The sequence below is a fragment of the Sapajus apella genome, unplaced genomic scaffold, assembly GCF_009761245.1.
Source record: "Sapajus apella isolate SASKATOON/1434 unplaced genomic scaffold, GSC_monkey_1.0 scaffold2, whole genome shotgun sequence".
In the NCBI taxonomy this organism is placed as follows: Eukaryota; Metazoa; Chordata; class Mammalia; order Primates; family Cebidae; genus Sapajus; species Sapajus apella.
The window spans coordinates 71,109,118-71,122,531 of NW_022436942.1; the positions used below are offsets into that span (position 1 = coordinate 71,109,118).

The following is a 13,414-nucleotide window of genomic DNA, read 5'->3' on the forward strand; positions in this document are numbered from 1 at the left end:
CTCTGCCCCGGTGGTCACATGGCCTTCTCCCTATGTGTCTTTACATCAGCTTCCCTCTGTGCATATCTGTCTTATTGTCTCCTCTTCTTCTAAAAGCAACAGTCATACTGAATTAGAGTCCACCCTAATGAGCTAATCTTCACTAGATCCCATCTGAAAAGACACTATTTCCAAGTACAGCACATTCGCCCATACTGTATGTTGGAACCCCAGCATCTTTAAGGGGGACACAGTTCAACTCATAGCACGCCATTGGGGCAATGACTGCTAAGTCCAAAATGGAAAATGGAACAAAGAGAAAGGGGGTACCCACAGATACCAGATCTTAATTAATTTCTTTAAGAGAGACAGCCAGGCAGGTGGAGACATGAAACAGAGCATTGCTCAAAGAAGGGGGCGGCAGTCGGGACTGTGGCTGCCAGGACAGGCTCTGAGCTCCATTCAGGCAGGTGCTGGGGGCAAGAGGCAGAAGTGGGGCCAAAACAGGAGAACCAATTAAGGCACCAGCTGTGAAACAGGTGCACTGGACTTCCCTTTCCCATCCCCCAAAGGAGAAGTAAATCTACCAACACGAGCTCCCCTGCATGCTCAGCACTTATTAGAGAAAAGCCATCCAAGAAGAAACTTCCCAGGTTAAACCACTGAGCCCTCTCAGCTTTCCTGGGAACCGCACTGGGGACAACTTTATTAATTGAGGCCAAAGGGGCCAACCAAATTCCACACTTCACAGGCAGGAGATTAATTCATATCCAAGTTATGGGAGGCAGAATCCACATCACATTTGCACAGAAATTTGAAGGCTAACTGAGCACCAATCTGGCATGTAAATGAAGATGTAAATGAGTTTAGCAAACTTCACAGAGGCGGGGGAGTCTATGAATGGGGAACTTCCCTAACTGAACCCAGCAGGATCAGGATGCTCTGAGCAGTCACCCCTGTGCCCACCCCAACCCCTACTTTCACTGGACCCCTGGTCTTTGCTCCCTGACCCCAATTTTCCTGACTTCTTCAGGCAGATTTTTTCAAAAAAAATTACCCCCTCTTCCGTGACATTTTATTCTGAAGCTTTGAAACATTTAAAAAGTTAGAAAAATGGTTCAATAAACTGCTATGAGCCCCTCATGCAGATGCACCCTGTGCAACATTTGCTGTTAGTTTGTATGTGCACACGTTATTATTATTGTTGTTATAGTTGTTTTTCATCTATTTTTAAAGATGGGGTCTCACTACATTGGCCAGGCTGATCTCAAACTCCTGGGCTCAAGTGATCCTCCTACCTTGGCCTCCCAAAGTTCTGGGATTACAAGCTTGAGCCACCTCACCTGCCCATTGTTATAGCTGTTGTTTTTGTTTATACTGAGCCCTTTGAGAGTAGACTGCCAGACATCTTTTTACCCTTAAATGCTTTCATAGGGATCTCTGAGAACAAGAATATCCTCTTCAATAACCTCCACGCCATATCAAGTTCAGGAGGTGAGGAGTTACATATTATTGTTCCAACACAGCCCACTGGGATGATTTTGACAATCATCCCAAGAATGTCCTTTATAGGACACTCTCTTCCAACCCAGAAGCACACATCCTTTAGTTCCACACATCTCCTAAACCATCTTTTGATGCTCACTTTGGCTGTTTTTGCTTTGCTACCCTATCAACTTCTATTCTGAGAACTATGAGACCATCCCTTCTCTACATCTGTTGAAGACAATTTAGGCCCAGGAACCACTGCATAAGGAGGTACAAACGTTGGAGGGCTCATGTACACATGCACTCACACCACACACATGCACTCATGCACACACATGCACTCACACCACACACATGTACTCATGCACACACATGCACTCACACCACACCATGCACTCATGCACATACAGGCACTCACACCACACACACACATGCACTCACACCATGCACACACATGCACTCATGCACACACATGCACTCACACCACACACATGTACTCATGCACACACATGTACTCACACCACACCATGCACTCATGCACATACAGGCACTCACACCACACACACACATGCACTCACACCATGCACACACATGCACTCATGCACATGCACACACCTGCATGCATGTGCTCTCATACCATGCACACACATGCACTCATGCACATGCACACACATGCACTTACATGCACACATGCACTCATGCACTTGCACTCACACCACACACATGCACTCATGCACATGCACATGCATGCACTCACACCACACACACATACATTCATACACATGCATGCACATGCATACACATGTACTCATACCATGCATACATAGGCACTCATACCATGCACACACATGAACTCATGCACATGCTCACACGTGCACTCATACCACACACATATGCACCCACACACATGCACACATATGTACTCACACCATGCACACACATGCACATGCTCACACATGCACTCACACCACACACACATACATTCATACACATGCATACACATGCATATACATGCACTCATACCATGCATATATATGCACTCATGCACATGCTCACACATGCACTCATACCACACACATGCATTCATACACATGTACACCTATGTGCTCACACCATGCACACACATGCACTTATGCACATCACACACATGTACTCATACCATGCATATGCCCTTCCCCACTTCCAGGTGAGCTAGCCCATCTTGTCTGTGTTGCCAGCAAAAGTACAACATGTGTATAGAACAGTGAATTAGTTTCCTCTTACTGCTTTTTTTTTAAAAAATGCCCTAAACTTAGTGACTTAAAATACATGAATTTGAGCCAGGCATGGTGGCTCACACCTGTAATTCCAATACTCTGGGAGGCTGAGGCAGGAGGATCGCTTGCGACCAAGAGTTCCTGAGCAACATAACAATACCCCGTCTCTACAAACTAATAATAATAACAAACTAGCCAGGTGCAGTGGTGTATGCCTGTAGTCCCAGCTAGTCAGGAGGCTGAGGCAGAAGGATCACTTGAGCAAGGAAGGTCGAGGTTGCAGTGAACCATGATTGTGCCACTACATTCAACCTGGGAGACAGAGCAAGACCCTGTCTCAAAATTACTTTTGCACCAACCAAATAAAAATATGTGTTTCCTCACCTTTTCAAGCCCCTTGCGGCTGTCCAAATTTCTTGGCACATGGCCCCTTCCTCCCTCTTCAAAGCCGACAGCCCAGCATCTTCCAGCCCCTGTCTCTGCTTCCATCATCACACCACCTCCTCCAACTCTGACCCTCCTGCCTGACTCTGATAAATACCCATGTCCTTAAAAGCACAGTGGCTCATGCCTGTAATCCCAGCACTGTGGAAGGCTGAGGTGGAGGATTGCTTGAAACCAGGAATTTGAGACCAGCCTGGGGAAACCTAGTGAGACCCCATCTCTAAAATAAATAAATAACTAGGCATGGTGGCACAAACCTGTGGAGACGGAGGCTGGAAGATCTCTTGAGCCTAGGAATTGGAGACTGCAGTGAGTTATAATGGCACCACTGCTGCACTCCAGCTTGAGTGACAGAGCGAGACACGGTTTCTGAAAAAACATGGGTTAGGAGCACGGATTGGAAGGCTACCTATTGGGTTCTATGCTTACTACCTAGATGATGGGATCGTTCACACACCAAGCCTCGGCGACATGCAATTTACCCATGTAACAAACCTGCACATGACCCTCCTGGAACCTAAAATAAAATTGGAGAAAAATTAATTAATTCAATTAAAAATTAAAATTAAGAGGAAAAAGACTCTGGTGATGACATCAGGCCTATCCAGGTAATGCAGAATAATCCTCCCGTCTCTAGAGCCTTAGCCACGTGTGCTTCGGAGGGAGTTCAGCTGTGCCAAAACCTGGAGTTTGAACTGTTGGCCTCCAGAACTGGGAGACAACAAACTTCTCTTGTTTGAAGCCACCTAGTTGTGGTCACTTGTTATGGCAGCCCTTGGAAACCAACACAAACGTACATGGCATGTTTAACCTTAAGAAAGGAATGGATGTGGTCATCAGCAATCTCTGATACCTACAGCAAACGGAAAAAACAGGGAAGGACCAGATGTGTGGGTAAAGCGAGAAGGCCCAGGTCGTTAGGAGGTGACGCTCCAGCCGGGCCTGGAAGAGGAGTCTGCAGTCAGGAACACCGCACGAGGATCCGGATCTCTCCTAGGGGGGAATGAGGGGCAACTAGGACAGTTTTTTTTCTGGGGGGGTCTTGCATGCCACCCCAAACCCTCAGGTGTGTTCTTGGGATGTATTCGTACAAGGACAAAAGATGGAAAAGATGTCAGCCTGTGAGCTAGAGGGCAGTTGGGAGAGGCAGGGTAGGGGGCCCAGGACAGGCAGGAAAGGAAGCCTTGGGTGGGCTTACAGGGGCCGCTCACACTTGGGGTCTTCTTTCCCCAGCCTGCGCCACTCTTCACAACCCCGGGCCACTGTCTAGATAAGTTCATCAAGGATTTTCTCCAGCCTGACAAATACTTCCTAGAGCAGGTCAATAGTGCTGTTAACATCATCTGTAAATTCCTTGAAGAAAATTGCTTCCGACGATCAATCGCCAAGATCCAGACTGTCCAGGTGAGCACTGGCCTTTCTCCTATGTCTTGTTGGGGTGATTTAATATTGGCATTCCTGGAAGGAAGCGAAGTGGGCATTGCAGCTCGCAAGGATCCATCTACCTTCAGAAATGGGAGGAAGGGAGGCCGGGAGGGAGTTAAGAGAACCAGTACACTGGTTTTCAGTGGGGGCTGTGGATAGACCACCTAGGTCATTAACAAAACAACTTTGATTCTGTATTGTTTTTCTTGGAGCTGCTGGCCATCCTTGGGGCCAGGAGACACATCACTCCCCGCCCTGCCTCTGTCGTCACCTTTTCTTCTGTGTCCTCCCCGCTTCTCTTCTCCTCTAAGAAGACTTGTTATTGGATTTGGGGCCCAGCCTGATCCAGAAACTAGGACAGGTTTGTTTCTGGATCTAGGATATTTTGTTCACACCAATATCCCTGGGGCAATGAGTGAACTGTCTCATTGAAGGTCACTGGAGGGAAAACAGGACTGAGTTTCTGATCAGGGTTAGAACTGTGAAAGCATGTGCTTTCTCCTCTCCTTCCTGATCTCATCTCCAGGTCCTTAACTCAGTTACATCTGCAAAGATCATTTGTGCACATAAGGGCGCATCCACAGGACCCCGGAGGATATGGCATTAGGGGATCTGCCATTGAACCCTCTGCAGATTCTAAGGAGCTTAGAATCTCCATCTCCTTTCAGTGACTGGAGCCCGGCTTGCCACATCAGCTGAGCTAGAGACTCAGAGGCTTCGGTCATTCTTGTCGGTGGCTCAAAGGCCACAGGCTGACATGTATCTCTCTATTTACTGGTCACACGACCAGATAAACGTGTCCCCACAGTCACAAGAAGGGAGGGAGGAAAGTGTTATTATGTACACGTAAATGTCTGTGGTGATGCGAGAACAAATCTGTGCATCTAGAGAGAGGGGCCTGGGAAATGGCATCAATATCCCGGGTGATGAGTAAACTGCGTCATTGAAGGTCATTGGAGTGAAAACAGGACTGAGTTTCCGATCAGTGTTAGAATCGTCAAAGCATGTGCTTTCTCCTCTCTTTCCTGAGACCCCATTCTCATGATAGTCAGTGAAAAAGAAAAGGTATATGACACATCAAAGAGGAAGAGAGAGCCATCGGCAGATGAGACATTGCTTTCTATCTTGCCGGAGCTGGCTGAAGGTTTCTCTGCTAAGGCCAGGGAAGGTGACACCTAGAGATTGTGAGGAGGGGGCTACAGTCTGGGAGAAGCCGCCAAAGCCCAGCTCTTAAAGACAAAGGTGGGCTGCATGAATGAAAGGGGCAGGAACAGGGAAGAATGGAGGGTCTGCATACAGGAAATAGAACACACCCCTTCCTCACCTCCCTAACCCATGTAACCAGGCATTTACTACCCATGGATGAAAGAAAACACTTTTGTCTACAGAAACTAAACGGAGGAGAAGGAGGAGAAAGAGGAGGGAGGGAAGGGAGAAGCCTTAATGGCAGAGACATGAGTGGCCCACAAAGCCCAAAATATGTACTATCTGGCCCTTTGCAGAAAGTTTAACAACCCTGTACCTCAACTATGGATATTCACCCAATGATCCCCAGATCGCAGGAGAAAACACACATCAAAGAACAGATGAGCACTTTCTTTTTTTATTATTATTATACTTTTAAGTTCTGGGACACATGTGCAGAACGGGCAGGTTTGTTACATAGGTATACACGTGCTATAGTGGTTTGCTGCACCCAACAACCCGTCAGCTACATTAGTTATTTCTCCTAATGCTCTCCCTCCCCAACCCCCCACTCCCCGACAGGCCCCGGTGTGTGATCCCTTCCCTGTGTCCATGCGTTCTCATTGTTCAGCTCCCACTTATGAGTGAGAACGTGCAGTGTTTGATTTTCTGTTCTCGTGTTAGTTTTCTGAGAAAGATGGCTTCCAGATTCATCCATGTCCCTGCAAAGGACATGAACTCCAGAAGAGCACTTTCACCATAATGATTGCATTCAGCTCGATTTATTTGGTCACAGGAATCTAAATAAAGCTAAATATGTCTTCAGGCAAAATCTTTAGGAAATTAACTTGAGAAGAAGGTTACTTGTAACTAGCCTGTCAGTTGTTCGTGTGTAAAAGGCAGGAGAATAATTGCCTTTGGAACTGTATTGTTCACTAACTGTATTATCTATTAGTTTTTAAAAGAAACCCTCTGCTTTGGACTCAGCCCTCACTGGACCCTAACGCAGAACTTGGCCGTGGAAACCATGTTAGTTAGCCCAATTGGTGCCAGCCCACAGGGGCACAGGACTCCTCGGTCAAGGAAATTCTGGATTTCAACCTTCCTTTTTCCCTTAGGGAGGATCAACCGCCAAAGGCACAGCTCTGAAAAATGGCTCTGATGGCAACCTCGTCGTGTTCCATAACTCTCTTAAAAGCTACACCTCCCAAAAAAACGAGCGGCACAAAATCATCAAGGAAATCCATCAACAGCTAGAAGCCTTTCAGCAGGAGAAGAAGGAGGAGCTTGAAGTCCGCTTTGAGATTTCCAAGTGGGAGGCTCCCAGGGTGCTGAGCTTCTCTCTGAAATCCAAAGTCCTCAATGAAAGTGTCAACTTTGATGTGCTTCCTGCCTTTAACGCACTGGGTAAGGCTCCCCAGACCTTAGCTTCTGGAGGAAGAAGATTCTGGATCCTGGAAGTGATGGTGGACAGAGGGTGGAGGGAAAGCCACGTGACTTGATTATAGGCTGTGAAAACATGTGCCACTCCCGGGTCCATGGCCCCAGCAAGTGGCATTAATCGTGGCAGTAATACTTTACACTTGAATACAATTTTGGTCCCATTTCTCATTTCCAGGCATGGTGGCGCGTGCCTATAATCCCAGCTACTCAGAGAGGCTGAGGCAGGAGAATCGCTTGAAACCAGGAGGCGGAGGCTGCAGTGGGCCGAGATGGCGCCACCGCACTCCAGCCTGGGTGACAGTGAGACTCTCTCTAAAAACAAACAAACAAACAGACAGACAGACAGACAAAACTAGCAGTTGGTCTGGGCTGAGAGGCTTGCACCTGCAATGCCAGTACCTTGGGAGGCTGAGGCGGGAAGATTGATCCAGGAACTCGAGACCAGCCTGGACAACATAGTGAGATTTCATTTCTAAAATCATAATAATAATAAACAAAATTAGCTAGGCACAGTGACACATGCCTATAGTCCCAGGTACTCAGGAGGCTGAGGTGGGAGGATGACTTGAGCCTGGGGGATGGAGGCTGCAGTGAGCTGTGATCATGCCACTGCACTCCAGTCTGGGCAACAGAGCAAAATCCTGTCTCAAAAAAGCAAAACAAACACAAAACAAAACAAACAAACCAAGAAACAGTGTGCCAGATTGGTTTGCAAACTCCAGATCAGTGTTGTCCCGAAGATCTTTCTGTGAAAATGAAAATGTTCTCTGTCTGGGTTCTACAACCACGGAGAGCTTGACACGTGGCTACAGCAGCTGAGGAACTAAATTTCCAATTTTAATTCCCTTTAATGAAGACCACATAGTTTCTTACGTATCTCGTTATTCTGGAGATGCTCCCTATGTCTTAGACATCAGTCATTCAAAGATGCTAATACTATTCAAATTAATTTCCCATAATTAAATCATATTTGTCAAAAATGTTTTGGAATCTGTTACTTATGATGCATATTAAAGCAGATGTCACTCTCTTCCTCCTGCTAGGTCAGCTGAGTTCTGGCTCCACATCCAGCCCTGAGGTGTATGCAGGGCTCATTGATCTGTATAAATCCTCAGACCTCCCGGGAGGAGAGTTTTCTACCTGCTTCACCGCACTGCAGCGAAACTTCATTCACTCCCGGCACACCAAACTGAAGGATTTAATTCGCCTGGTGAAGCACTGGTACCAAGAGGTAATGAGTCCTCGCCCTGACCAGGGGTTATTATTTTTACCAGTCCTCGTCCTGACCAGGGGTTATTATATTTACCAGTCCTCGTCCTGACCAGGGGTTATTATTTTTACCAGTCCTCGCCCTGACCGGGGGTTATTATTTTTACCAGTAAGCCATGACCATTGCGCCCTGTTGCCCACACTCTCCCATGCTGAGGGCTGAGCCACTTTAAGAAACCTGCCCACTGGGTATCTTGATGACGTTCCCATCACTAACCCTATTCATTTGGGTCAGGCACTGAGCACTTCCGGCCATCAAAGCTGTTACGTATGGTTTACTTTGCCCTCACTCTGGCCAAAGCATTCTGCAGGAATCCCAGTTACCTTGCCTACAGAGGATGGCTGGAAGTTGGAATTTACATGCTTACACGTTGCCAGTGGGGCTTTTCTGCTTCCCAGTGCACATGCTGTCTCCCGGAAGGCAGGCTGAAGCTGTAGGTGGAACCGAGGCTGCATTTTCTTTTTCTTTCTCTTTCTTTCTTTCTTTCTTTCTTTCTTTCTTTCTTTCTTTCTTTCTTTCTTTCTTTCTTTCTTTTTCTTTTTTTCTTTCTTTCTTTCTTTCTTTCTTTCTTCTTTCTTTCTTTTTCTTTCCTTCCTTCCTTCCTTCCTTCTCTCTCTCTCTTTCTTTCTTTCTTTCTCTCTCTCTCTTTCCTTCCTTCCTTCCTTCCCTCTCTCTCTCTCTTTCTTTCTTTCTTTCTTTCTTTCTTCTTTCTTTCTTTTTCTTTCCTTCCTTCCTTCCTTCTCTCTCTCTCTTTCTTTCTTTCTTTCTCTCTCTCTCTCTTTCCTTCCTTCCTTCCTTCCTTCCTTCCTTCCTTCCTTCCTTCCTTCCTTCCCTCCCTCCCTCTCTCTCTCTCTCTTTCTTTCTTCTTTCTTTCGAGATGGAGTTTTGCTCTTGTCCCCCAGGCTGGAGTACAATGACGCAATCTCAGCTCACTGCAACCTCTGCCTCCCGGGTTCAAGCAATTCTCCTGCCTCAGCCTCCCAAATAGCTGAGATTACAGGCATCTGACACCACGCCTGGCTAATTTTTGTGTTTTAGTAGAGATGGGGTTTCTCCATGTTGATCAGGCTGGTCTCAAACTCCCGACTTCAGGTGATCTGCCCACCTCGGCCTCCCAAAGCTCTGGGATTACGGGCGTGAGCCACTGTGCCCAGCCTGGGGCTGCATTTTCTATATTGTTCAGCCTCCGTGCACTTGCACACAAGATAGCTTCTGAATATCCTCATGACAGCAAACATCAGCCACGATATCAGCTCTTCCTGAGATGCCTCCTTTCTGTGTCCAGTTGCCTGAAACGTGAAACTAAGACCAAACTCTGTGGTTCCCATCTCTGAAAATCAGAGGGTTGGCATGGTGCATCAGAAGATGCAGGGCCGTGGTGTGAGATTGAGTGAATCACTCCACTTCCGCAGCCTCAAAGTCTCCATCTAAAGTGGAGGTCATGATGCCTGCATTGTGGGGAGGCTTGGGAATGATATGGGTAAAATGCCTGGACCCATACTTAGCATGCAGTGGCTTTCTAGTAAACTGTAGATATACTATTGTCCTAGGAAGCCATATATGGTCAAAAGCACGACAAAGAAACTCATGTGTGCTGCCTACCAGCTGCTAGGTGGACTCCTGTAGGGCTGAATGGTTTAGACATCCAAGTGCAGAGTGTGAGCACACCAGCATGACATTGTGACTCAGTTGCCCTGCTGTGGCCCCTGCGTGGCTCTCACTGAGCTCCTAGCCTAACCAGTTCATCTGATGTTCCCACTCTTCCCTAGTGTGAAAGGAAACTGAAGCCAAAGGGGTCTTTGCCCCCAAAGTATGCCTTGGAGCTGCTCACTGTTTATGCCTGGGAGCAAGGGTGTGGCGTGCCGGATTTTAACACTGCAGAGGGTTTCCGGACAGTCCTGGAGCTGGTCACACAATACCAGCAGCTCTGTATCTTCTGGAAGGTCAACTACAACTTTGAAGACGAGACTGTGAGGAAATTCCTACTGAGCCAGCTGCTGAAAGCCAGGTGCGCTCACTCTGGCCCCATCCTTTTCTTAATCTAATTCCCTTTAACACTGTCTCTGCGACCTGGATTTTCCTCTCCTGGGGTCACGATTTATTCATTGCATGAAAGGGGGAAAGTGCTAGCCAACAGAACCTCTCACAGTCTCCAGGGATAAAATCTAGGGAGGCAGGAGAAAATACTGCTTAGAAAAAGCAGGGAAGGAAGGTTCAAGGCACCAGGTCCCTGAGTTGCTTTCATTTAAGAGGTGTTAGAGTTGGAAGTGTGTCCCTGAGAATTAATGCTATCATTCATGGGCTGGTTTATCCTGCAGGGTTTTTATTGGATTAGGGTTTATATACTCTTTCAGACCTTCAAGAATAGCAAGAAATTTTATCCATCTGTTTAGGGCCACTGGCAAGGGACAAAAATGATGGACACCAGAGGAAAGGAAAGAGAGTAAATAAAGGATCATTGAAAAAGCATAGAGGAGAAGAGAGAAGGAGAGCCCCGGTGGGTTGCCTACCCTGGGTTCTTGGCAACATTGTATTTGATTAAATTATGCATCATATTTTAGTTGACATAGCATAAAGGAGATATTTTGATAATGCCTTCATTATGGCTTCATGAGTATAGCAATTAACAGCTTTCAAAACACTTTCAGAAAATACAATTTAATTCTAGGAAGTTACTTTGGTTTTCATTTTTGTTTTTTTTTGGAGACAGAGTCTCACTCTGTCACCCAGGCTAGAGGACAGTGGCACCATCTCAGCTCACTGCAATCTCTGCCTCCCAGGCCCAAGCTGATTCTCCTGCCTCAGCCTCCCAAGTAGCTTGGACTACAGGTGTGTACCACCACACCCAGCTAATTTTTAAATTTTTAGTAGAAATGGGGTTTCGCCATGTTGGCCAGGCTGGTCTCGGACTCCTGGCCCTCAAGTGATTCTCCTACTTCAGCCTCCCAAAGTGCTAGGATTGCAGCCATGAGTCACTGCATGCAGCCTCTAGGAAGTTACTTTGAACCCTATTAGTATATTTGAGTTGCTGACATCTAAGCTGTGAGGACATATTGTGTTATTGCTGAAAGTATTATGGGCCCCATGTTATGAGGTCACTGGTTTTTAGAATCTCCTAATGCCTTCTGCCTTCTCATTCAGGCCTGTGATCTTGGACCCAGCCGAACCCACTGGTGACGTGGGTGGAGGGGACCGTTGGTGTTGGCATCTTCTGGCAAAAGAAGCAAAGGAATGGTTATACTCTCTCTGCTTCAAGGATGGGTCTGGAAACCCAATAGCACCATGGAAAGTGCCAGTAAAAGTAATCTAAACGAGGCATTGTCTGGAGATAGCCCTGTAACAAGCTCGAATCAAAGAACTTCTCCTGCTGTAGCAACTTGAAATTAACTCAGCCACAAATAACAGGAAACCCAGCTCACAGGAGCTTAAACAACTGTTCACCCCACTAAGCCCCTACTACAAATGATCCTCAGACAGGCAACCCTGGATTCATGCACGGTAGGGTACAGAGCAGCATCCCTGGTCTCTACCCAGTAGATGCCACTAGCCCTTCTCTCCCAGTGACAACCATAAGTCTTCAGACATTGTCAGACATTCCCCTGGGTTCACAGATCATTCTGGCTTTGGCTTTTGACTCCACCCTCTTTGGCTGTTGATTTGAGTACTCATGGCCCTGAAGGCAGCCACTGTACCTCCAGATGGCTGGTTCACAATCCAAGCAGGAAGAACAGAAAGGGAAAAGATACCCAAAGGTCAAGAACACAGTGATTTTATTGGAAGCTGCATCCGGCAAATTCTCTTCCATTTTATTGCTCAGAAATGTCACATGGTTACCTATAACTTGAAGGTGGCTACGAAGATGACTGTGGACATGGGTTGCAATGGCCACCCACGGGTGTCTGCCACACCGCTCCAAAGCCCTCCCCACCTACCAAGATATACCTGGTGTATTCCACCAGGATATCCTCCCTCCAGGTGTGCTCGGCTCTCTCCACCGGGTTCTTTCTTTAAAGCAGGATTTCTCAACCTAGATACTTACTCACATTTAGGGCTAGACAGTTCTTTATTTGGAGGCTGTCCTGTACCTCCAAACAAAGGAGAGTGTTGAGCAGCATCTCTGGCCTCTACTCACTAGACGCTACCCAGTTGTGACAATTAAGTGTCTTGAGACCTTGTCATATGTCTTCTGCTCCTAGGTGAGACCCTTGCTGTAGAGGAACTCTACACCCCCAATCCTGGGTGGAATGTATAGAAGAAATGGCCAAGACAACCCTGGGGTTAGCTCCAATTATAAAGATCTGCATTATCAATAAGTTCCAGAAAATTGTCTCTGGCAATGGTTACCTTCCCAGAGGCAGGTCTCCCAAATTCTTTTAACCAATGGTTGTAACTATTAGGAGACATTGCTCTCCCCCATGTATGTTTTCTTTTTAGACAGTGCAGACACCGGGAAGTTGTGGAGCTAGGATGGATGCTATTGCCAATGAGATGTTTTCATTCAGGAGCCACAGAACCCTGAATGATAATTCTAGAAGAAACTTCTAGAGGTCATCTGGCAATTGCTTTTAAAGACTCAGCTCACCATGAGGAAGAGTCACTCGGATCCATCTTCCCGTGATGGTCCCTACTTCTCCTTCCCTTGCTTCTTGGACTCGTTGAAATCAATCAGGACTGCAGACTCTTCCATGAAGTCTTGACTTGCTGAACTCCCTCTCTGCAGGCAGCCTGCCTTTAAAAATAGTTGCTCTCCATCATACACTGAGGTCTGTTGGGGGGGACTAGGGGAGGGACAGTGGGGGTGGGGAGTTGGGGAGGAATAACATGGGGAGAAATGCCAGATATAGGTGATGGAGATGGAGGCAGCAAACCACATTGCCATGTATGTACCTATGCAACAATCCTGCATGTTCTTTACATGTACCCC

General features: G+C 46.9%; 1 protein-coding gene across 2 annotated transcripts in view; it reads left to right on the forward strand.

Moving 5' to 3' along the window:
* Positions 1-12,664, forward strand: part of OAS2 (2'-5'-oligoadenylate synthetase 2) — a 35,343-nt gene extending 22,679 nt beyond the window's left edge. Inside the window, exons 6-10 of one of the 2 annotated variants that reach the window (XM_032240406.1) lie at positions 4,401-4,571; positions 6,896-7,184; positions 8,264-8,451; positions 10,260-10,498; positions 11,632-12,250. In XM_032240406.1, the coding sequence (XP_032096297.1) occupies positions 4,401-4,571; positions 6,896-7,184; positions 8,264-8,451; positions 10,260-10,498; positions 11,632-11,800 (1,056 nt within the window). In that variant the 3' untranslated portion in view covers positions 11,801-12,250. Of the gene's footprint in view, positions 1-4,400; positions 4,572-6,895; positions 7,185-8,263; positions 8,452-10,259; positions 10,499-11,631 lie in introns of both variants that reach the window. The other variant, XM_032240397.1, reaches the window with a different exon arrangement.
* Positions 12,665-13,414: the final 750 nt, after the last annotated feature.